Source organism: Cuculus canorus, chromosome 17, assembly GCF_017976375.1.
Source record: "Cuculus canorus isolate bCucCan1 chromosome 17, bCucCan1.pri, whole genome shotgun sequence".
Lineage (NCBI taxonomy): Eukaryota > Metazoa > Chordata > Aves > Cuculiformes > Cuculidae > Cuculus > Cuculus canorus.
The window spans coordinates 10,866,101-10,888,122 of record NC_071417.1 but is presented as its reverse complement, the minus strand read 5'-3'; the positions used below and the strand labels follow the sequence as shown (position 1 = coordinate 10,888,122).

Genomic DNA, 22,022 nt, shown 5'->3' with positions numbered 1-22,022 from the left:
ATAACAGGCTGCTCGAAAGCTGCTTCAAGAAAAATAAACTATACTGTACTAACCTCAGTGGAAGAGAGCAGAATGCAGTATTTCACAGCTTTCACGTGGTTATTTTCCATTACTTTTGGTACAAGTGCTGAGTGAAATTTGTTCTCAGTGGCACATCAAGTTAAACATCTTCCTCTCTCCAAAGATACCAAATGATGGTATTTAAAAGTCATTAGCAAATAGGATCCTGTACGGCAGGATGTCTTGATGGAGTCTCAAAATAAAGCTTTACATACACAGTTTGCAGTTGTGATTTTTTTTTTGGGGGGGGGTGGTTTTTTTGTTGTTGTTTTTTTTTTGGACTGGTACAAATAGCAAATCCTTCCCCAGAAGTATAGAGTTAAGAAAATCTTAGCCGGGACAATAAGCTTAATTTTGGTATAAAAATTTAGCACATAGGGAAAGATGCACAGATAGCACTTTAATACACTTTTAAGTGGCCTTATTCTTGCTATTTTTGAGACTTCATACACTTTGGCAGAGTTGTTTCTGCTGTCTCTATCAGTATCGATTTAAGTAAATCATAGAGAAATAGTGTCGAACACATTCCATTTACTCAGATCCTCATTCTTTAAGCCACGTTTGATTTTAATTTTTTTAAACGTTAAATATAGCTGTGGCTAAACTTCTGGTAGTGAGATTGAAAAGTTATCATTCTTGATTAATCATTATTTCCATTACGAAACGTAATGGTGCGAGTGGTTAGGGATGACGTCAGTCTCCCAGCAAATACATCTTTATCACCGTCTATAAATAGATTGTGAGCTACTGCAGAAAAGCACTTCCTTGTACCACGAGAAAAGGTTTCTCAAAGAAACGAAACTCGGAGGTATGGAGGTGCCCAGGTCACTGCTGTAATTTGTTGTCACTCACTACGGCAGCAGTGACGCAAGGGACACTGCTGGGTGACCCTCTCCCAGCTCTCCTCCTTGCTGTAGGGCTTGGTGGAAAGGCTGAGAAGGCTGCAATTCTTTGGGTTGGAGCTCTTCGACTTGCAGAATTAGCTGCTTGCCTTGTCCATTAACACCGGCATTAACCTTTTAAAGTGGAATGCTCCTTATACATAAAATTGGTTGGGGAAGGAGAGTTGTTGCTTGCTACGCTGCCTGCAGTAGCCGCTCGTAAAACTGTAAGGTTTGTTTTGTGATGTAACCTTGGAAATCTCAAGTTGCTGTGAGACTGCTATAAAACTAAAATAAATCATAAAATACCTTATAAGTGTGTTTTCTTGAGGTGGAGCAATTTACAATTCTAGTTAACTACTCTATAGCCCGTTGTTGATCAGAGTAATTAAGAGTCATGGTGTTCGCTGTGGCTTGTATGCAATTTGATTGTGATTATTTTGGGGCGCCACAAGAAATTGGATGAAAATGTTGATTATCTGCCCCTCTCCAGTTGTCCTATCGCTACACACCTTTGTAAACAGCCCCTCCACAGCTTTCCTGTAACCCATTTCAGGTACTGGAAGGTCGCTATAAGGTCTCCTTAGAGCCTTCTCTTCTCCAGGCTGAACAACCCCACCTCTCTCAGCCTGTCCTCGTACGGGAGGTGCTCCAGTCCTCGGATCATCCTTGTAGCCTCCTCTGGACCCATTCCAACAGCTGCATCTCCTTCTCATGTTGAGAATTCTAGAACTGGACACAATACTCCAGATGAGGTCTCATCTGTCTATATATATCTGTATAAATACATAAATATATATATATCTATGACAGAGTGCACCCACACACGTGCCCCTCGCTGGGCACAGGGCCACATCACCCACCAGTGTCCTTGCACTCTGGCCCTGGCCCTTTAGCTAATTCCTTCCAGGCACTTCATGACCTTTTGCTGCCCAATAATTCAGGGCAGGTTGCTTCACCCAGCAGAGCCCCCCCGCCACCGTCCTGGCCCCCTCCCCACCGACCAGGCACCACAACACATATTTTAAATATTGCTTCTTTAATAATCTACATCGTGGTAGTAGCTCCAAGGGAAGATACAGCCGACAGGATTTTTCTTCTGCCCCTGCATCTCTCCACATCAGTAATTCCGTATTGCTGCAGACTTCTCTGTCCCCTGGCTCCCATAGGCCACGGGTAGATTTAATTCTGCTAATTATCTTAAATAGAAAACATAACGCAACTGATCCCTGGATGTTGCTGTAGTCATAAAAAATAGAAAAGAAAAAAAAAAAGGTTTATATCCTTATTGCCAGTGTGTGCCAGTAACTGCTTTTTCCCTTCCAAAAGCCCTGCTCCTCCTGCCAGTTAAGGCAAAGTCTCCCTCTCTGCTGATCCCACGCCAGAACAAAGTCAAATTATTCCTCAGGCTGAAAAAGGGGAATTTAAAAAGTAAGAAAAGCCCAACAGTTTCCTACTTTAACAACAGTCCACAGTTCTCTGAAAGGGTCTGAGCAGTACAGTAGAGAGCTACATTTACTGAAAACATCTAGTGCTGATACAGTTCTTTAAAAAATTAACCCAAACGAACCCCAAATTAAATTAAAGCGGAAGAGACGGCCAGGAGGGCAGCCCGCGCCACCCAGGGAGCCGCACGAGCCCCCCTGCTCCACGGGCAGGAACCAAGGGGAAGGCAAAAAAATACAAATAAAATAGAGAATTTTTAAAAAACCATCCAGTTCTCCAGGCCGGGCGGTGAGGAGACCCCGCGCACGAAGGCACAGCAGCGCGAAGGCAACGCGGTCTGCGGGAAACACAGCCAGCCCTGCTAGATGTTGGCCCCGTGCGGTGGGTACGGGCCGGCGTCTCGCTCGGGCTGAAACGAGAGGGGTGTAAAGGGAAATATCAGCCACTTGCGCTGCGAAGGCACTTCCCCTGGGTGGATTTACCCCTGTGGATCTTACCTCCCTGTGGCCGGGCTTCTGGGCCAAGGGGGGCTTCTTGAGGATGCCTCGCCTGGGGGCTGGTGCTGGCTTCGCCTCCCCATCCTCTGTCACCTCGTAGGTCCCGGCCAGGGCGTAGTGCTGCTTCCTCAGCTCGCCCAGGCGCACCCGCTCACCCTCCAGGCGCTTCTCCAGCTCCAGCACTTTCACCTGCATCCAAACAGCCACCTTGGGTCCTGCGCATCCTGGGGAAGTGATTCCTCCCCCACTTTTTTGCCATCCGGATCAGGACCTCTGCCTGGCTCAAGGCCAGCAGCACCAAATCCACCTTCCTCGCTGTACCTGTGTTTCCATTTCTTCCTTCTTCAGCTTGATGAGGGACATACCCGAAAAGTCCATGGTGTCTGTGGAGAAAAGGAGGGGTTCTTGCTGAGCACACCTCTTGCAGACGACCCTTACATGTCAAAACAAATTCAGCCGGACGCCTCAGGGTGTTCACCAAGACAGAAAGGGATTCAGGGTGTTCTTTCCCCTCCCCTTTCCTTGCCAAAACCTCACCTTTCTCCTCGATCTGCTCTTGACCCGACTTGGTGGAAGCCACCACATTGGCTGCCATCTCGTTGACATTGCGTGAGCACTCCTGGAGCCGGCCCAGGTTCCTGCTGCTCTTCTCAGCTTTCACCTGCAAAGAGCACAGAGATGGCTGTGGGTTCCCACCACGGCACCTCCACATCAGCTCCCACCAGCCCAGGGGAGCCCCCAAGCAGCCACGTTCTGCGTGAGAGCACTGAGCACATCATGTCAGAACAGCCCTTGGACGTGAAAACCTAGGGGTGAAAAGGATGGATAGACAGACGGACACACACTTATTTTTGCTGATCCCAACAGAGCCAGACAAGGTGACACCTACAAGGCCCTTCAGCCCCAGAACATCACATCAGCTCCGTTCCCACCTGAGCCAAACACACATGGATCAGCAGCACCAGTGAAGACAGAGCTTTTTTTTTTAACCATGCCCTTAATTTGAAAACCATCTGCTGCAAAAAGCTGTATGGGTCCTCCTCCCCCCAACCTGCATCCCCATTTGCTCACTGAAACCTCTACACAAGCCCACACCAACAGGAAAGGGTGGCAAGGACTAAAATCCATCATCCTCAGTGCTGGCTCCTGCAGTTGCCTATTTGGGGTTTCTTGTTAGTTATTAACATTTTCTTTACATAATCAGCTTGACAGGAGGAAGACAGGAGGTTTTACACACCATCATTTCCAAGGAAAGCCCTGCATATTAATGCAGGTGAAGACACATGGATTAAAATCATGGACTGTTGAAAAAAGTAAGAGCTTCTCTTCCTCCTCACTCCAGGAGAAGACTTGCAGACAAGAGAGCCACCACGCATTGCTGCCCAAAAGCATCCATGGGACAAAACTATGGGAACAAAATCACCTAAAACTTGACAAGCTCCATGCAGACGGTGCTGCTGGGACACTCACCTTGGAGGCAGCCACCAGCTGGGCTGTGCTAGCAGCGATTTCATGGGAGCAGACGATCAGTTCTTCATATTTGCCTGTATGGAGGACAACTCTATCTGCTGACTCTCTGTGTGATGGATCAGAAGGGAGATTGTATTAGAGATACTCGCTGTGCACAACAAAGCAAGTGCAGGTTATTTACCTGCTGCTATAGCCTTAGAAATCAGCACCAGACTTTGAACCAGCAGCTCTGACTGTAATTATTTAAAGCTCATTTATAAAGAATCTACTCAAAGTCCAGATCCGTAACGTTTGGATGAGGTATTAACATTGAAAGGAGGTGATATTGTGCTTCTGTAAGGAACTGGATGAGATTTTTAAAGCTCTGTCCAAAAAAGCCCCCACATTTTCTGCACTGGCATGGGGATACCCTGCCCCGATCCCAACCACCCCATCCCACCACCCATTGAGGGAGGTGATTCTGCCCCTCTGTTCCTCTCTGGTGAGACCTCATCTGGAGTCTTGTGTCCAGTTCTGGAATCCTCAACATAAGAAGGAGATGGAGGTGTTGGAACGGGTCCAGATGAGGCTACAAAGATGATCCGAGGGCTGGAGCACCTCTTATATGAGGACAGGCTGAGAGAGTTGGGGTTGTTCAGCCTGGAGAAGAGAAGGCTCCGAGGAGACCTTAGAGCAGCTTCCAGTACCTGAAGAGGCTACAGGAAAGCTGGAGAGGGACTGTTTACAAAGGCTTGTGGTGACAGGATGAGAGACAATGGGTATAAACTGGAGAGGGGCAGATTTAGACTAGAGATAAGGAAGAATTTCTTCACTCTGAGAGTGGTGAGGCTCTGGCCCAGGTTGCCCAGAGAAGCTGTGGCTGCCTCATCCCTGGAGGTGTTCAAGGCCAGGTTGGATGGGCCTTGGGCAGATTGATCTAGAGGGCCGTCCCTGCCCATCACAGGGGGGTTGGAACTAGATGATCTTTAAGGTCCCTTCCAACCCAAACTATTCTATGATCCACAACCATCTGAGCAGCAACCAGAACAGAGTACTTAATTTGCACCAACTTTCCCATTTCGGACAGGGAGGATCTGGTGGATCCTGTTTTGGTGACTGATCTGACACAGGCTATGCTGCTTTATAAGGAATTAGCAGTAATGCTCCATGGAGACTCAGGAGCACGACAGTTTGGGTTATTGGGCAAAGAAGCACCACGGTGCCTCCCGCAGTGCCTGTGGAAGAGGTCCCGGAGATACCTACACGAGCTGTGTGGCTCCCCAGCCCACTGCCTTGGAGGCAGAGATCAGCCCTTCCGTCCAGCGTGAGTTCTTGGCGTAAAACTCCTGAGTTGTTGCTGCCCCCTGTTGTTATGAGAATATTATGGCCTGTATTAACTCGTTTCTAAAATACAACAATATATAAAGCCATATAAAATATCTATTAAAAATATAACAATATATGAACTCATATATAAAGCCATAAATCAAAGGATTGGCAGCGTTTCTGTGCCCTTCAGGCCACTCTTACTGGCCTGCTTACATATGTATCAAGAAAACCAGTTTTGGAGCCCCACACCTGCGAATTTGGGCTGGGTTTAAAACACATAAGTTTGGGTAATTCTTTAGATGGACATGGTTTTACAAAGGTGACATTGGTGTGTTCAGAGAGCACGGAGCTGAGCAGCCCGTCTCCAGCGAGCAGGACTGCCAGAGTAACACAGAAACTGGGAAATTCCGTGTGTTTCTGCAAATTGTGGAAAATTCTCCTGTATTTCGTGGTGGTGGCAGAGATATGAGCGTAGGGGAGGACTTACCCGCCCACTTTCTACTATCTCCTTCTGTAGGTTTGTAGATGTCAGTACAAGAAGTCTAATAGCCTGGAATGAAGAAAGAACAGGTTTTGGAGTTTGATGGGGATTTTATAGAGGACTGATGCTGCTGATGGTGGGAAGTTAGTTTTGCACAGTCCTTGATGTCCCAGTTAGGTTTCTGCAGTACTGACCTTCATCAGGTCTGTGCAGGAGTTCAGAATCCTGCAGGGAAACAAGAGAGAAGTATTCAGCATGCTCTGATGCTACATCCAGGGAAGCAGGCTGGGGAGACCAGTCAGCCCGCAAGTTACTTCTAAGCAGCCCAAAAAGCAGTCGCAAACAATCGCTTTAGACATGCAAGACCAATGTCCACTCTCCTAGAGAGAAGTTTGTGCTCAGCATCAGGATGATGCAGCGCTGCGCTGCACGAGCAGCTTAGGAGCAGAGCCCAGCCCAGCGGGGTGTAGGCACGGGACAGAAACCTGCCCACGGTTGTCACGTACCACCCCTCAAAACTCACCGCTCGTTCACTTCAAGCTTAACACCAGAGCTCTCGTTTCTAGCCTGGCTCATCATCTCCTGTTGGGAAACAGAAGAGGAAGGTTGGATGCCACCTTGCTGTAAGGTGAGCAGGGTGGAGGAGAGATGGACACTTTGCTGCCCCAAGGCACCAAAACGGCCTGTCTGGCAGCCTCTCTCACCTCTATCCGCCTCACAGCATCCTCAATCGCCTCTGAGGTGGAAGCCATCTCCTTCTCAACCATGTCCCCCAGCTCTTCTTGCTTGATGTCTAAGCTCTTGGGCCTCAGCTCCTGCCAGACGAGGCAGCAACCGCCAGGAGTTTTTAGACAGAGGAAGAGAAGCAAATATTTGTAAGGAATTACACCAAAACAAAGTAATTGACACCCCCCCAAGTAAAGAAAGCTGCAGCAGCAGTGTTCTGCAGACCGCAGCTGTGGAGGTATCACCAATCTTGCAGTAAACATGGCACAGGGACCTCAGGGTAAGAACTGCCCAAATCAAAGTGAAAAAACTCAATCACGGGAGCAGCTTCGGCAGATCAGGGCTCCAGAGGGCTCTGGAAAGCTGACAGCCTTTGAATTAACAGTGGTTTAATGGAAAAGATCCACCCCAAGGTGCTGACTCCAAACCAGCATCTCCGATTTCAGCTCTGGACAATAGTGAAAACCATGTTTTGTTTCATCATCTCCATGGGATGCAGCCAGAAGGCTGCGAGCAAACAAACATCCCACCTTGACAAACGGAGGCAACGTCCTACTGTGTTAACTCATTGCTTTGATTTTTCCTTTAGGAAATATCATCAATGCTACTAAATAACCCACCCTACCAGCCCTGGGCGGGAAGGGTTGTGCTGGGCTCCATCTCCTACCTGGGCCAGCTGCAGGACCCTCCGCAGCGCCTGCCGCACGTCCCCCAGCTCAGCACATCCCAGCGTCTCCTTGTCTTTCAGTTTGCCCAGGTAGTCCAGGCTCTGCTGCCCACAGTCCCGGCACGTTTCCATCAGCCCTGCGGAGATGAGTCAGTGCAGAACCCCTCACCGGGCACGGCGTCCTCCATCCGAGCCCTGCCACCCTCCTTTCCCTCCTCCCCTCGGCCATGGAGATGACGCCAAGCACTGGTGGCATCCAACAAGTTTCTTGCAGAAGAGCATAAATCTATTTCCATTTTGGGGTTCCTGGTGCAGGAAGGAGCACCAGATGAGAAGGAACTTTGGGAAGCGGAGCACAGGGAGACGGGAGGTCCATGCTATCCTGCGGAATATCTGCCCCATATCCAGCCCCTGACAGAGGTGGCTTTGGCACAGCCACCACAAAAACAGACCCCAAAAGGAAACCCCCACCACCCACTGCGTTCACACACAACACTCACTGTCAGCATGGTCGGTGGGAGCCAGGTGGGATGTGGCACTGCCGTTGACGATGGTGTCAGCTGTCAGGTGTGCAAAGAGGGCCAGAGCACCCACCAGCCCTGCGGCATCTGCGGGCGAGAGGACACGGTCAGGCACTGCTGGCCTCGGGGGCTGCAACCCCCCCCCTTAAAGGCACTCAAGGATCAGTACGAGAGCTTGGAGAGGCCGGTATTGACCCTCCCAGCTTGTAGGCTGCTCCTCAAACAAATGCAGGGTGACCCTCCGTGCCACCCCCACGCCCCCCCATCACCAGGGCACTGCACGCTTGCCAACAGCCCCGAAGCAGCCGCTGGATGTATAACAACAAAAGCAAGATGCAAGCAATGCCACTGGTCCCCAGCCCCAGGTACCTGCCATGGAGGCCACGTACTGCGCGTGTCCGTTCTCCAGGGCATCCGTGGACTCCAGCGCTGCCTGCGCCCGGCTGAGCAGGTAATCTGCAACGAATTTAGCTTCATTAGCGTGATCAGGCTGCTAAGTGTCTGAAAGAGCACAAGTGCAGACTCCATGAGGCACCACTGAGTGGAAGCCAAGACAGCTCAGGTCCTCACGGCCCTGACTACAGAACAGCACTAAAATCTGAGCAAAATAGAGCTGGGATGACAGATAGGCTATTATTCACGTCAAGAATACCCCAGTGCCTTGGGTGCAATGTTTGGTAGGAAAAAATGCTTTGGAGAAGCTGAGATGCAATGTTATCCATCTTGGAGGAAGAAGGGACTGTGGGTCGCAGTGCACGTGTTCGAGTGGGACGTACCTGGGGAACTGGTGCAGCGGACGTGCAGAGGGTCATCCAGCTTGGCCACCGCGTCACGCAGGATGCCCTCTGCCTCCCGCACTGTCTCCTGCAGGATGCTGAACTGCTCATCCAGCAGCTTCTGCTGCAGGCTCTGCTCCTGGTTGCTCTGCAGGGTGCGAGGAACGAGTAAGACACACAAGTAAAACACAAGACCCCTATCACCACTGCCCCATCACCAATTCATCCCTCGAGAACTCCTTTGCAGGACAAGATCCAAGCACTCCATTATTGCCAGGACAAGTCACATCCTACCAGCTGTATCAGAGATGGCTTGGCTGAGCCTCCTGATGGCTCAGCACCTCCCAAACATGACTTGCCCCGGCAAATGGGGCAGTGGGCATTCCACACAGCACCGTACCTTCTCCAGGAGTCTGCCTTGCAGCTCATGGACCTCCCTTGTGGCTTTGTCCACCTCCTGGCTCAGCTGCAGCTCCTTCTCTTCGATGAGGCCACGTGTGGAGAGCAGCTCACACTCCTTCTCGCTCACTGACCGCCTCAGCGCCTCCTTCTCGGCACTGAGGGCCTCCACCTGGGCGCTGAGCTCCGCACCTGCCTGCCAGTTGGGCCAGGAGACTCCTGTCACTCGCCTGTCACCATGTCACGAGTCCAACGGTTACACGGGGGGGAGCTGAGGACATGCCCAGCTCATGACACTGATGGATTGTACCCGCGTTCAGCCACACGACAGCTCCCTGGACTATTCTTTGCAGCACTGGCTTGGCAGTGGTGGCAGGCGTGCCGTTTGGCATAACAGGGATTTGTGATGGGGATTCGGGTGCATCCTGCTCTCCCACCTTCATACCTGCTTGGCGTGGCTGAGCGAGCGCTGTGCCTGGTCCAGCTCATCCCGCCGGGCGTCCAGCTCCTGCCGCAGCTGCTCCATCTGCACACTCTGGTCCTCCAGCTGCAACCACGTTCCTGCATCAGGGGCTGAGCTGCTGCAAACGTGCTCCAGCCCCGCTCAGCACCAGCACACGGCCAGGATGGCAGGAATGAGTCCAGCCATGTTTTGCAAGAGGGGTTTTCAGGGTGTCAGGGGGGGTCCCCTGAAAAGACTCCTTTCCCCAGGACGGGAATTTCAGGAGCAGGTGCCAGCCCCCGAGAACAAACCCATCAATCTGCACTGGGGGAAAACTGGCAGGTTTGGACAAAAGAGAATGAAATACACATTGAATAACACCCTCCTGAGGAGCCAGGGCAGCTCTTTCTTTTCACTCCTACCCCCAGCGCCCAAATTGTGTGTAGCCAAGACACCTCCCAGACCGGGAAGGGCTTGGTGAGGGGCTGGCAGGGCTGGACTTGGGGTTGCGCTGGCTCACCTTCATCTCAGCCTCCCGCTTGACCTGCTCCACCTGAAACGCCAGCTGCTCCTTGACGCGTGCCACCTCCTCCTGGCTCTGCTGCGTGACCGTCAGCTGCTTGGCGGTGTCGGCGTTCTGCGTGGAGACATGGGGCTTCATGAGCGCAGGGAGGGAGGAAACCTTGCCACTGTCGCACTTGCTCTGCCCAAATTCTGGCTGGGGGCGTAGCTCAAAAATACCCTTTTCATGGCATCACACTGACCATGGGTGGACATGAAGGCAAGGGGTGCCCCCACTCAGTGCTCAGAGGCACCTGGGTGCAGGATGATGGTACCAGGAGAGGGCGAGGCTGGGCACGCACAAGCCCCAATGGCAAAGTGATGAAGACAGAGAGATGCCTGGTACAGACAGCAGCAATACCTTCCTCAGGAGCTCGGCATGCGTGTTGATGAGCTCACTGTGCTTCTCCTTCAGCTTTGTGTAGCGGATCTCGGTGGCGTTGGCCTTCTCTGGACAGGGTGAGAAAACATCAGCAACCATGCCACGGGTGTCCTGCGGCCAACGGGCACTACAGGGCACCTACTTTCTGCTTCAGCGCAGAGCCGCTGGGACCTTTCGCTGTCCAGCTTCGCTTTCTGGAGCCTCTCCAGCTCATCCCGCAGCTGCTCATTGTCCACCAGCGCCTTTTGCTTCTGCTTGCGCTGCTCCTCTACTTCACCCTCCAGGCTGTTCACCTGTGCCTTGAGCTGTGTGATGTACCGCTGTGCCTGCGGGACACCGTCAGGCACTCGGGCACTGCCCTGCACCGATGCCAGCAATGACTCTGCCCTTCCCAGCACCCCTATCCAGGTGCCTGGTTGTGATTTGGGAAAAGCAGCCGTGAGATGTCCAGGGAAGCTCTCCCCCTGGCTCCTGCAGCTGCTCCGTCCCCACTGGAATCACCAGATTCAGGACAGCAAGGGACAGGTCTCGCATGCCTCCACCCTATCTCCATCAAGAGTCACATCCTGGCACTGGGAGAGGCCCCAAAATGTGGTGCTGAGTGCCAGGATCCACTCCTGCTACATCCTTTCAGGGTTTCCATGCTACAGCACCAAAACCCACCACACTCTCCAAGTCCAACTGCTTCCTGGCCAGGCTTTACCTCCAGTTTAATCTTCTCCATCTCCGCACGGAGCATGTCCACCTCCTTTTTCAGGCTCTCGATCTGTGCGTCCCTGCAGAGAGAGGCAGGTTGGCCCCCCACAGCAGTGGCCGCCCACCCTCTGCCCCCATGGACCCCCGTACCTGTTGTCCCGAATTCCATTGGGTGGCCCGAAGGTTTGTTCAAATATATCTGAGGTGACCTGAGGAAAACAAAGGGTGCTGAGCTGAGCCAGGTTGTGGGGGCCTGTCTCCCTGTCCCAGGATCACCATCCCATCTCTGTGCCCTCACCTGTGGCTCCGTGGTGGAAGTCGTGCTGATCTCAATGAGGTTCTCTGGCTCCTCGTCCTCGGGGGCTTCTTCAGGGATGACAACCACTGGCTTCACGTGCTCGGCCAGCGCAGACGCCCGCAAGAAGTTTGGGGGGCTCTGCAAGGACAAGCAGTCGCGGTGGCGTTGCCTGGGGTTTCAGGGACTGCCAAGCAGAGGGAGGCAGCCGAGATGGACCAGCAGGTCCTTCTGCAGTCTCCCCCACCGCAAACGCATCCATGAGGACACCTCCATGCACCCCGAGCCCACCGGTTCGCTAAAGCATCACACAGGACCAAAATCCCACCATACCTCTGGCAGCCGGGGGATCTGGATGAGCCGCTTGAAATACAGCATGTCAGATGCTTTCTTAAAGAAGTTTTTGAGGCTGGAGAGAAGGGGAAGGCAAAACTGCTTACAGGGGAGACAAGGAGGGGGCTTGGCAAGAGGGAGGGGACCCACCTTGGCCCCAGGTTACCTGCGAAACTGCTCGTGGAAACGGTCTCGGTGGCCCTGCAGTGTGTCAGCTGGCAGACCTGCGGTGATGAGGGGGACAGACGTGACTGATGTGGGGCTGCAAATCTACGCACAAGTGCCCAGATCCCTCTGGATGCAAAAGCCGATGCGGTTAAGGCCAGGTGGGAGCAGGATGTGAGGGGTCAGGACAGAAGTGGGGTGTCCGCATCCCTGGCACAGGGACCAGGGGCAAGGCACAGCAAGAGGCAGGTGTGGGAGCCCCAAAATACCCGCGTGAGGCCTCTGGCACTGCGCTGCCCGGCAATCCCACGCAGGGGGCTGGCGGGCAAAGGTGTATTAGTTTGAATTCATCAAGGACAAGTCCTAATTCGCTCATCTGGGATGTCTATGTGGGATGGAGCAGGTCGTTGGAGCCTGGCTGGGATACAGGGACAAGGCAATGACTGCCTCCATCCTCACAAGCCTGATCCTCGAGAATCCAGCCAGAAGCCTGACTCAGGGAAGCTCAGCACGCGGCACACTCCGAGGGACTCACAGGCGTGCAGCTTGAACATTAGCTTGACAGTGTAGTGGTAGAGGTGGCTGCAGTCCTGGATGACCTGGATGAGGGGGGCCAGGCGGCACTGCACCGCCGACATCTGCGAGACTGCCATCGAGGTGTTGAGCTGCCTGAAAACTGAAAGGTTGAACGAGGTGAGGCACCAGCGCCGTGTTTGCAAAGCCATCCTGCTCCAGGTGACTTGGCTTGATCATTAACTACAATGGTTGTGGCTTCGCCAGGACATGGAGTAAATGCTGGGGTTGCTGCCCATCCTGTCCAGCTGAGCTGGGAATAACCCCACTCCATGTAAGAAAAACACCCAAAGGAAGCACGGTGGCAGAGGGGAGGGGTGCTCAGCTCTGACCTTGATTCCCTGACCCCAAAAAAGAGGGATTTAACCTCAGGATGATGCAAAGGCAGGACAGATGCCCTCAGGAGCTGCCACTGCACAACGCAGTCAGAGAGGGCGAGGGTTTTCCTCCACTGTATTTAATTGTGCGAGAAGCTGGGAGAGCATCCCAGGACAGGGGACAGACCCGCTGGCACCGCAGCCTGATCTGCCCCGGCTCGGAAATGGATCCCTTCCCTTGGCAGAAATCCAGACAGCATATCCACTCTGGCTTCTTCCCCGCTCAGCTTTAAAGTATTTATGAATATAAATTCTCTGTATAACTGGGTCAGGAGGAGAAGCGGGAGCTGACAGGAGCACGGTCTCTCCCGCTGTGCCCTGTTTTCCAGGGCAACTCTGTGTTCCTGACTCACAACAGAGGAAGAAACTAACGCATTTTTTAAGCCATCTAAAAATTCCTGGAGAAGGAGGCGAGAAAAGCAAACATGGGCATGGGCCTCCAGCCCTCCCCAGAGGTTTTTCAATGAGGGGAAATGAGTATTTAAAAAGAAGTACAGCCCCATCCTCTGCTTTGGAGGGACAGAAAGGATTTGGGTAACACGTATGATTAACACAGTTGTGCCAAAAAGAAAGAAAAGCATATTTCAGAGCAGCATTGCTCTGAAAACAAGAGTCTGCGTTGCTCAGGTGGGCTAAAACCAGGCACGTTCCTTAAATATTTTCCTACAACCACCTCTACAGAGCATCAACAGGGGAATCCAGCCAAGAAACAACCTCAGAAATCTCACTGGAGGAGGGGGAAGGACCTGAGCCTCCAACCTCAGCCTCCCCAGCAGGAACTTGGAACTCCATTCCCGACCAAAGAGTGAAACTATTGCTCAAGAGCCCCAGGGTGAGCGGGAGGGACCTGCCACCTCCTCACCTGACTCCGATAGCTTCAGCTCCCAGTCCAGGTAGTCGAACAGCTCAACTGTCAGCTGGAAGCTGCCAAAAAATACAAAAACCCTGTCACCCTGTGGCAGAAACATCCTTGCTCTGGGTGCTCCTGCTCCCTGCAGGTCCTCAAGATGGCAAGGACTCAGATTGACAAGAGTTTGGTGGGTTTGCTCCCTGCATTTAAGCTCCTCACTACTCTGTGGGTGCAGATGGATTCAGGCACCATCTGACCAATTTATAAAACACTGATGGCTGCCCTGAACAGGAGCCGTTTTGTTACCAAGATGCTGCAAGCCAGGCAGCACAGAGCCAGAAAACAGGCACTGAGCTCCTGCCATGACACTCACATGTTGTTCACATCTGTCCCTGCCGTTTTTTCCAGCACCTCATCCGACACTTCGAGGCCTGGAGGGAACTCGGGATGCTTTGTAAAAGAAAAAAACAAGTTGTTGATAATATTTTGCTGTGACACAAGCCCTGGTGAAGCCCCGTACCCCGTCATAGCAGGGTATGGAAGCAGCAGTCTCTCACCTTGGTGTGGAAGGAGATCTTGGTGAGCAGGAGCCGTGTGTAGATGCTCACCAGCTGCCCATACCTGTCATGCAAATGGCCCTGGCAGAGACACGAGGGGAAACGTGGTGAATCCAAAGTGAATCCAGAGCGAAGCAACCAGAGCCCGCACACGCTGGTGAACCTGCACCAGCCCCATGGCTCTCACCCTTCGTCACGGGTCAGAGGCGATGGGTTATTTCAGGTGGTGCTTTGCCCTGCCCCGTCCCTGCAATGCTTCTCAGCACCCACCTCCAAAACCCCCAGAAGGTACAAATCTCCACTTCGCCTCACTCACCCACAGATCCCCCGTCTCTCGGATATTGCTGCGGTACCTCTGGCAGTCCTGGAGGACCTGGGAACAAAACCAGGAGGGATGCAGTGTGGTGAGGCTGGTGTAGAACTGGCCGAGTGCCCGACTGTCTGCTCTAAAGCTGAGGAAGCGCTCAGATCCAGATCCTTATGCCACTCCAGCTTTGTGAGAAGTTCAAGCCCTTCAATGGCAACTAGAATTTGGGGTTTTGCACGGGGAGGTTTCAAAGATGCAAGATAACAGAGTGCTTCACAGCCCCACAGCCTGGGCAAGGTGGCCGGGGCAGGGAAGAAAACTCACTCTCTGCACAAAGGGATGTCAGCAAGAGCCAAAAATTTCCCCCTGCCACCAGCATGGCAGGGACGTTGTGGAGGGGACACTCACATTGGGGTGGCCATCGCGCAGGACCTTGTGCAGGACATGGCAGAACTTCCAGCTGAGGATGGCACTGCTGGGCAGGGGCAGTCCGATGGCGTAGGACCAAAAGGTGAACGCTCCCTTCTCGTGGTGCGTCCCCAGGATGATCCCTTCCTCGTGGGTCAAGGCCAACAGGACACACATGGGAGCAGGGAACAGACAGGGCTGAGCATTGTTCCTGTTCAAACTTTCATTATAAAGAGGACAAGCACCCAGCGTCCAGCAGGCACAGAGATGACCAGCACAATGCTGCACCCACAGGTAAATCCCCCATTTACTTTTTCCCCCCGCTGCAGGGCGCACCGGGACCCTTTCCATTTTATTGCCAAGTAAATACAATTTTATTGCACTGCCCTTCTTTACATTTTCACTGATGGATGAGCCTACAAGACATCTTCACCCAACCAAGCTCTACGTGGATCTCCCACCTCCCGAACCACCCACAGCTCCAGCCCTGTTGGGTAAAACCCCTTCTGACTCCGCACTGGCTCTCCTCCGTGCCATGGAGGTGAGCTGAGGGAAAGGATACGGCGAGCATGTTTCTCCTTCACTGGTGCTTCCTGCGTATTTATGGCTTTGCTGATGCTGATGGCCTGCAAGAGACAGAGAGAAGAGCTGTCAGACAGCGTGACCCTTGCAGCTACCACAACCCCTCAAAGTGATGCGTTTTTAGGGAATACCTTGAATTTTATGACACATTTGTCACCTCAAAGCCATTTACGACACATCAAAATAGGCTTTTTTTAATCCACAAACAAAGTGGCCCATTAAAACCCCACATCCCAGCACAATCAGTTGGAGCCGGGCCACTACCGACCATGCCACGGAGGCTCCCTGCTGTCCCCGTCGCAGGAAACAAATTTGTCCACTTTGGCAGCCAGAACTCAGCACTGTGCCCCAGGAGCCTTAAAGCACAACAGCGAGATGCCACATTCCAGGGTTGTTTGTCTAATCACAAGGAGCCTTTGAACCAGGGGGTGGTGGGTTTTGATGCTGCTGCTGCGTGAGAACAGCACACGGCGAAAATGCAATCCCTGAAAGGAGGGAGTGGCAGCCGCGATGCCCATTTTAACAGAGCAAAAATCCAGATGAATGTGATTCTCAGAGGAGGAGGATGTATATTTTAATGTGTTTGATCACAGCACTCTTTAAATTATAGCTTTATCCCAAAAGATGACCCCGGACAAGGGTCGGCTGCACCTTTTGCGTGACGACAGGCTGTAAAACCGAGCTGCTGTGATCGATAAGGATCTTCCTCCTGTTTGGGAGGTCCCTGTAGACGTAACTGAGCAGCTTCACCCTCACACCAGTGCTCGGGCCATGCTTGTGTTCAGAAGCCCTCAGTCAAAGGCAGAGGAAAAATGTCCCAGCTGGGAGGGCAGGAAGCGGCTCCGCCGATGGTGTTTGTGCCGGAAGAGAAACCTGGTCCCTCCCTGCAGTCCCACAAGCCATAAAACCTTATAAAAATCTGATCTCTGCTACCAGGGAAAGCACCTGCTTCAACACAGCTGCCTGTCCAGGTGCCTTCTTGCAAGAGGAGGAACTTGACGCCGCGTTATCAAGTGCTCCTGACTTATGCAGGAGGAACCCAATGCCCTGCCACAGGGGCGATGCTGCAGGTGTCGACGCACCAAATCTGACCTCAATGAGCCCAAAACGCCTCCACCTACGGGCTGGGCAAGGCACCGGCAAACCCACCGTGAATGCATCTCGAAGAGTGAGCCAGCCCCAAAGCGCTGAGCTCAGTCGCTGGGAAAAGACACCAGTTTTTACACCAGTTTGGGTTTCTCGCACTGGGGAAAGCCCCGGTGTTACCTTGCCATGTGGGGCCACACAGCAGCAGAGTTAAGCCGGTGACTTGCTGTAATCCTCTTATCCGCGAAGGTTAATGAGCGTGGAGTGCCCAGGAACAGGCACTGGCAGTGCAGCCGCCTCTCCCAAAGCACACAGCACCTCCACAGCCACCCAAAAGCCTGGAAGCAGCGGAGAGGTTGCATTCTCAAACACGACTCGGCCAGCAAGATGTGCCATGGGTCCTCAGGGCTGCCAGCACCTTCCGGTAGGACACCAAAGTCACAGAAAGTGAGGTTTATTACGCACCAGAGAGCAATAAGCTCATGGTTTTGCAAGGCAGGGCTTGGAAACACATCTTGCAGCAAAAAGCAGCTAAAGGGGCTATTGTATCTTATCCAAAGCAAGGAGGAGGCACAGGTGGATAAGGACAGACCTCTGGGAAAGGAAACGCTGTCCCACGTACCGGGGGACAGGAGCTCAGCTGCGCGGCGCTGCCTGGCAGGATGGGGATAGAGCTGGGACCCAGCTGTCTCATTCCAAAACCAGGCTGTAATTCCCATTGGTGCTGGTGGTTTTATTGCGTTTACTGCTCATAATCTCATTTCCAGCCCGACCAGCCAAAATTCAGCCTGGGAGCTGCCAGAGAAGCTGGTTTCACCCTTGGTGATTCAGCACAGAGGTTTGACCTAAGCTGTTTCACGTCCAGCACAGAGGAGCAGAGCTCACCTCCAGCCCACCCCCAGCACTGCCAGGACAGAGATGCCACATCCACCGTGGTCCAAAAAAAAAAACCACAGTGGCATCAAACCAATGCCAGTCCCCCGGGGCTGCTGGCTCAGGTGTGGTTTTGCTGGGTCCAAACCCTGGGCCACCCACGAGAGACCCAAAAAGGGGATGGTGGAACCAGAGATGGGGACAAGGCGATGCTGCAGTCTGGATCCATGCGCCTTCAGGATGGTGTTGCCAGCTGCCTGGCAAAGCTGGCAGTGGAGGAGAGCCCCAAACTGGGGAGATTCACCCTCAGCCTAGCCTCCAGGGACATCATTGGCACATCTGGAGATGGGCAGGTCCTGGTTGTCACCTCAGGTGCACAACCAGCCTGACCGAAACCTTCCTGCCACCTGTGGATGGTTCCCCGTGGCCGCCGGGGAGTGGTGCAGCCCCAGCCCCGCTGGTGGAGGGGTCCAACCCCAAAACCTGCCCGGCCACGGGCCATGGGAGCCCACAAGGGTGCAGCCCGAACGCCTTACTCACAGCCCTCACGTACCAAGCCGGTGACTAAAGCCGGGATCAAAGCACCCAAATGAAGGAGCGCAGTTTACATCCACCCTTTCTATCCTATGGCTGCTTTTAATTATGGCTTGATCCTCCCCACCCACGGCTCCCTGAAGCCCTGGAATCCCGCGGGGCTGCAATCCCCACCCGGCAGGTGGATGCCGGGTCCTGGTGCGACGCTGCGGCGAGGAGTGCATTTTTGGCAGCAGGATGTCGAGCTGGAAAACTCCCCGGCTGAGTGGCGCAAGAGCTGCTGGATCGGCTGAACTGCAAACTGCCAATCCAGAGTTTCCAATCTTCTCCTTCCCAAATTACACCAAAACAAGCACCACCCGGCAGTCACACACGTAGTACTCCTGGTGGCACTAGAGCTTGTTGGATATTTAACCTTCTTGTTTAAGAAAAGTGAAAATTGCCTGCAGAAAAGGGCAAGTTTTGCCTCCTGCCAGGCTGCAGACCGAGCATCTTCTGCAGGACAGTGGCATCCCACACCTGCATCATCCTGACAGATCTGGAAAAGCATTTTCAGGAACAGCAGGTGACCTGCACATCACCCGTGAGCACCCGGGACCACACCGGCGCTGGCAACCCCCATCCGCACCCACAGGCATCGCCCCAGCCTTCACAGGTGAAAGGAGATGGGGCACTTGGGTTTGGCAGCACCGAAGGTTCACGCTCCAAGGTGGTGGGAACTCCTTGGACAGCAAAGGCCTGCAGAGGGGACACACCACCAGCCTCCCCATGACAGAAAGGCAACCAGAAGCTGTCCCTCAGCTGCTATAATTAGACATAAAAGGCAGATCAATATCCACATACTGATATTTGAAGGGTTTTGCTCTCACTCGAAGCACTACTACAAGAAACTATGTTAGGATAAAGCTCCTTTAGGATACCTTTTCTACCAGCAACTGCTGAAAATCTAAGTTCTGTGTGGCCGATGTGACCGTCAGCCAGCGAGCACCAGGTTTAGCACTAATAGAGAGCGACCACCCACGCGCCCCGTGTGTGGCTCTGCCCAAGGCATCCCCGCCACTATGAGCGAAGTCGCACCCGTGTGGGGCACAAATCCCCCCTGAAAAGCCCAAAACATCATGGAAAGGTGGAAAGGAGGGAGGAAGGACACACTCCTGCCCAGCCGGCACAGGCTGCCCTTCAGTGCACGAGGCAGCACCACCGCTGTGATTATTTATCAGCGGTGCCCAGTGGGACAACTGAAGGAGACGCGTCCAGAAGGAACCGGATTTGCCGGTTTTCTTGTGTCGCTCCCCAAACCCAAGCAGCTCCGTTTCCTACCCAGGGTGGCCGAGTGGCACCGTGACCCCACGAGACCTGAAAGCGCCGCCTGCCTTTGCTGGTGCTCTCCAGAGCCAAACCAGCCCAGGGGCCAAGGAGGGACCAGCAACACAGCAAAGGGGCAAAACATCTGTGATGAATTTACAGCCTGAAAAATCAGAGGGGTTGGAGGACATGTGCTGGGAGGTCGCTATTATTTTTGCTGGAGCAGTAGGGCAGAGCGAGCCTGTCCCTCTGTCCATCCCTGCCCGCGGCTGTCGGAGTAATTAATGTCTCAGAAGCCGTACAGCAGTCTCATCACTGTCCAAGCATCACCCACCCCACAGGGACCACAGGAAGGGCTACAGAGACCCCATCCAAGCCGGGCACCACAGGGCACAAACGTGTTTGGGCTCTCTTTCCACTCTACCACCCTCACTGGGGCTGGGCACCCTGACCCCCATGGGGAGGCCCCTCTTGTCACCCACCACCAGTGCAAACTGGGACAGCCCGTGTCACTCCAGGACCAGGACTGGGAGCACAGCAGGGATGCAGGGATGCAGGATACTGGTATGGTGGGCACCAGGGCATCCCAGGCCACCACGAGGCCAGGACCAGGGGCACAGCAGGGATGCGCGTTACTCGTGTGGTGGGCACCAGGGCAGCCTATGCTGCTACTGGGCTGGAACTGGGGGCACAGCAGGGATGCACAATACCAGTGCGGTGGGCACTGGGGGCAGCCTGTGCTGCTACTGGGCTGGAACTGGGGGAACAGCAGGGATGTAGGGATGCATAATACCAGTGTGGTGGGCACTGAAAGCAGCCTGTGCTGCTACTGGGCTGGAACTGGGGGAACAGCAGGGATGCAGGGATGCACAATACCAGTGCGGTGGGCACTGAAGGCAGCCTGTGCTGCTACTGGGCTGGAACTGGGGGATGGCAGGGATGCGTGATACCAGTGTGGTGGGCACTGAAGGCAGCCCATGCTGCTAACTGGGCTGGAACTGGGGTCACAGCAGGGATGCAGGCATGCATGATACCGGTGGTGGACACCAAGGGCATCATAGGCCACCAAGGAACTGGGATAGTGGGCACAGCAGGGATGTAGGGATACACGATACTGGTGCGGTGGGCACCGGGACAGCCCGTGCTGCCACGGGGCTGGAACTGAGGGCACAGCATGGATGCAGGGATGGATGATACCCGTGTGTAGGGCACCAGGACAGCCCTGGCCACCACGGGGCCGGGAATGGGGGCACAGTAGGGATGCAGGGATACACGATATCGGTGTATTGGGCACCGGGGCTGACCGTGCTGCCACGGGGCTGGAACTGGGGGCACAGCAGGGATGCAGCACACCGGTGTGCCGGGCACCAGGGCAGCCCCTGCTCCTGCCTGCAGGCTCTCGGCCGTAAAACTTTCCCCGTCCGCTCCCGCCGCTCTTTACCCGCCTATAAGGCCCGGGAAGGTGCTGGGAAGTCACACACATCCCCCTTCCCGCTCCCCTCACCCCCTGCCTGCCCGAGCCTCGGCTGCCCCCGGGACAGGCTCCGTCCCGGCGGGAAGCGATGGGGCAGGAGGCGGACAGACAGACGGACAGACAGACAGACAGACAGCAGGGGGGTCCTGCAGGGACCCCACCTCCCCTTTCCCCCCCCCATCCCCGTCGCGCAGCCGCTGCCTCGCCTGGTTCTTGTCGAACTGCTCCCGCTCCGCCTCCAGGCTGTGCCCCCCGCGGCGGCTCAGCACCCGCGCCGGCACGTTCTTGATGCTGTTCATGGCGGGCCCGAGCCCCGGGCACGCACCGAGCGGCGGCTCCTCCCGCCCCGGCCCCGCCCCGTGCACCGGGACCGGCCCCCGCCCCGCCCCGCGCCCCGCCCCGCCAACCCGGGGGTGAGGGGGGCCGTGGGGAGCCCTGAGGTACATCCCGGCAGCCGAGCTGTGTGTGGCAGCGGCACGGCCGGTATCCATCCTCCAGGTCCACCTGAGAGTGGATTCCAGCGCGGAAAGGGGCTCCGGGAAGATGGGGAGGGGGTCTGGATGAGGGAGTGGATCATAGAATAGTGCGGGTTGGAAGAGACCTTAAAGCCCATCCGGTTCCAACCCTCTGCCATGGGCAGGGACACCTCCCACTGGATCAGGGGCTCCAAACCCCATCCAACCTGGCCTGGAACCCCTCCAGGGATGGGGCAGCTACCACTGCTCTGGGCAACCTGGGCCAGGGCCTCCCCACCCGCATAGTGAAGAAATTCCTCCTTCTGTCCCGTCTAAATCTTCCCCTCTCCAGTTTATACCCATTGCCCCTCATCCTGTCCCCACAAGCCTTTGTGAACAGTCCCTCTCCAGCTTTCCTGTAGCCCCTTTCAGCACTGGAAGGTCACTATAAGGTCTCCCCACAGCCTTCTCCTCTCCCAGTTGGACAACCCCAACTCTCAGCCCGTCCCCATACAGGAGGTGCTGCAGCCCTCCC

General features: G+C 54.3%; 1 protein-coding gene across 1 annotated transcript; it reads right to left on the bottom strand.

The window, feature by feature from the left end:
• Positions 1–1,958: 1,958 nt before the first annotated feature.
• HIP1R (huntingtin interacting protein 1 related) lies at positions 1,959–21,384 on the bottom strand. The gene is made up of 32 exons (XM_054082599.1): positions 21,239–21,384; positions 15,741–15,804; positions 15,179–15,321; positions 14,780–14,836; positions 14,464–14,544; positions 14,280–14,356; positions 13,919–13,980; positions 12,642–12,782; positions 12,108–12,165; positions 11,942–12,017; positions 11,612–11,749; positions 11,464–11,522; positions 11,321–11,393; positions 10,760–10,943; positions 10,597–10,685; positions 10,195–10,311; positions 9,678–9,779; positions 9,234–9,428; positions 8,834–8,981; positions 8,427–8,513; positions 8,037–8,144; positions 7,537–7,673; positions 6,848–6,958; positions 6,667–6,725; positions 6,338–6,368; positions 6,150–6,212; positions 5,597–5,697; positions 4,355–4,460; positions 3,422–3,545; positions 3,206–3,267; positions 2,885–3,073; positions 1,959–2,796 (listed from the first exon to the last, which is right to left on the bottom strand). The coding sequence occupies exons 1-32, from the start codon at positions 21,329–21,331 to the stop codon at positions 2,749–2,751; spliced, it is 3,183 nt and encodes a 1,060-aa protein (XP_053938574.1). The 5' UTR covers positions 21,332–21,384; the 3' UTR covers positions 1,959–2,748.
• Between the last annotated feature and the right edge of the window lie 638 nt (positions 21,385–22,022).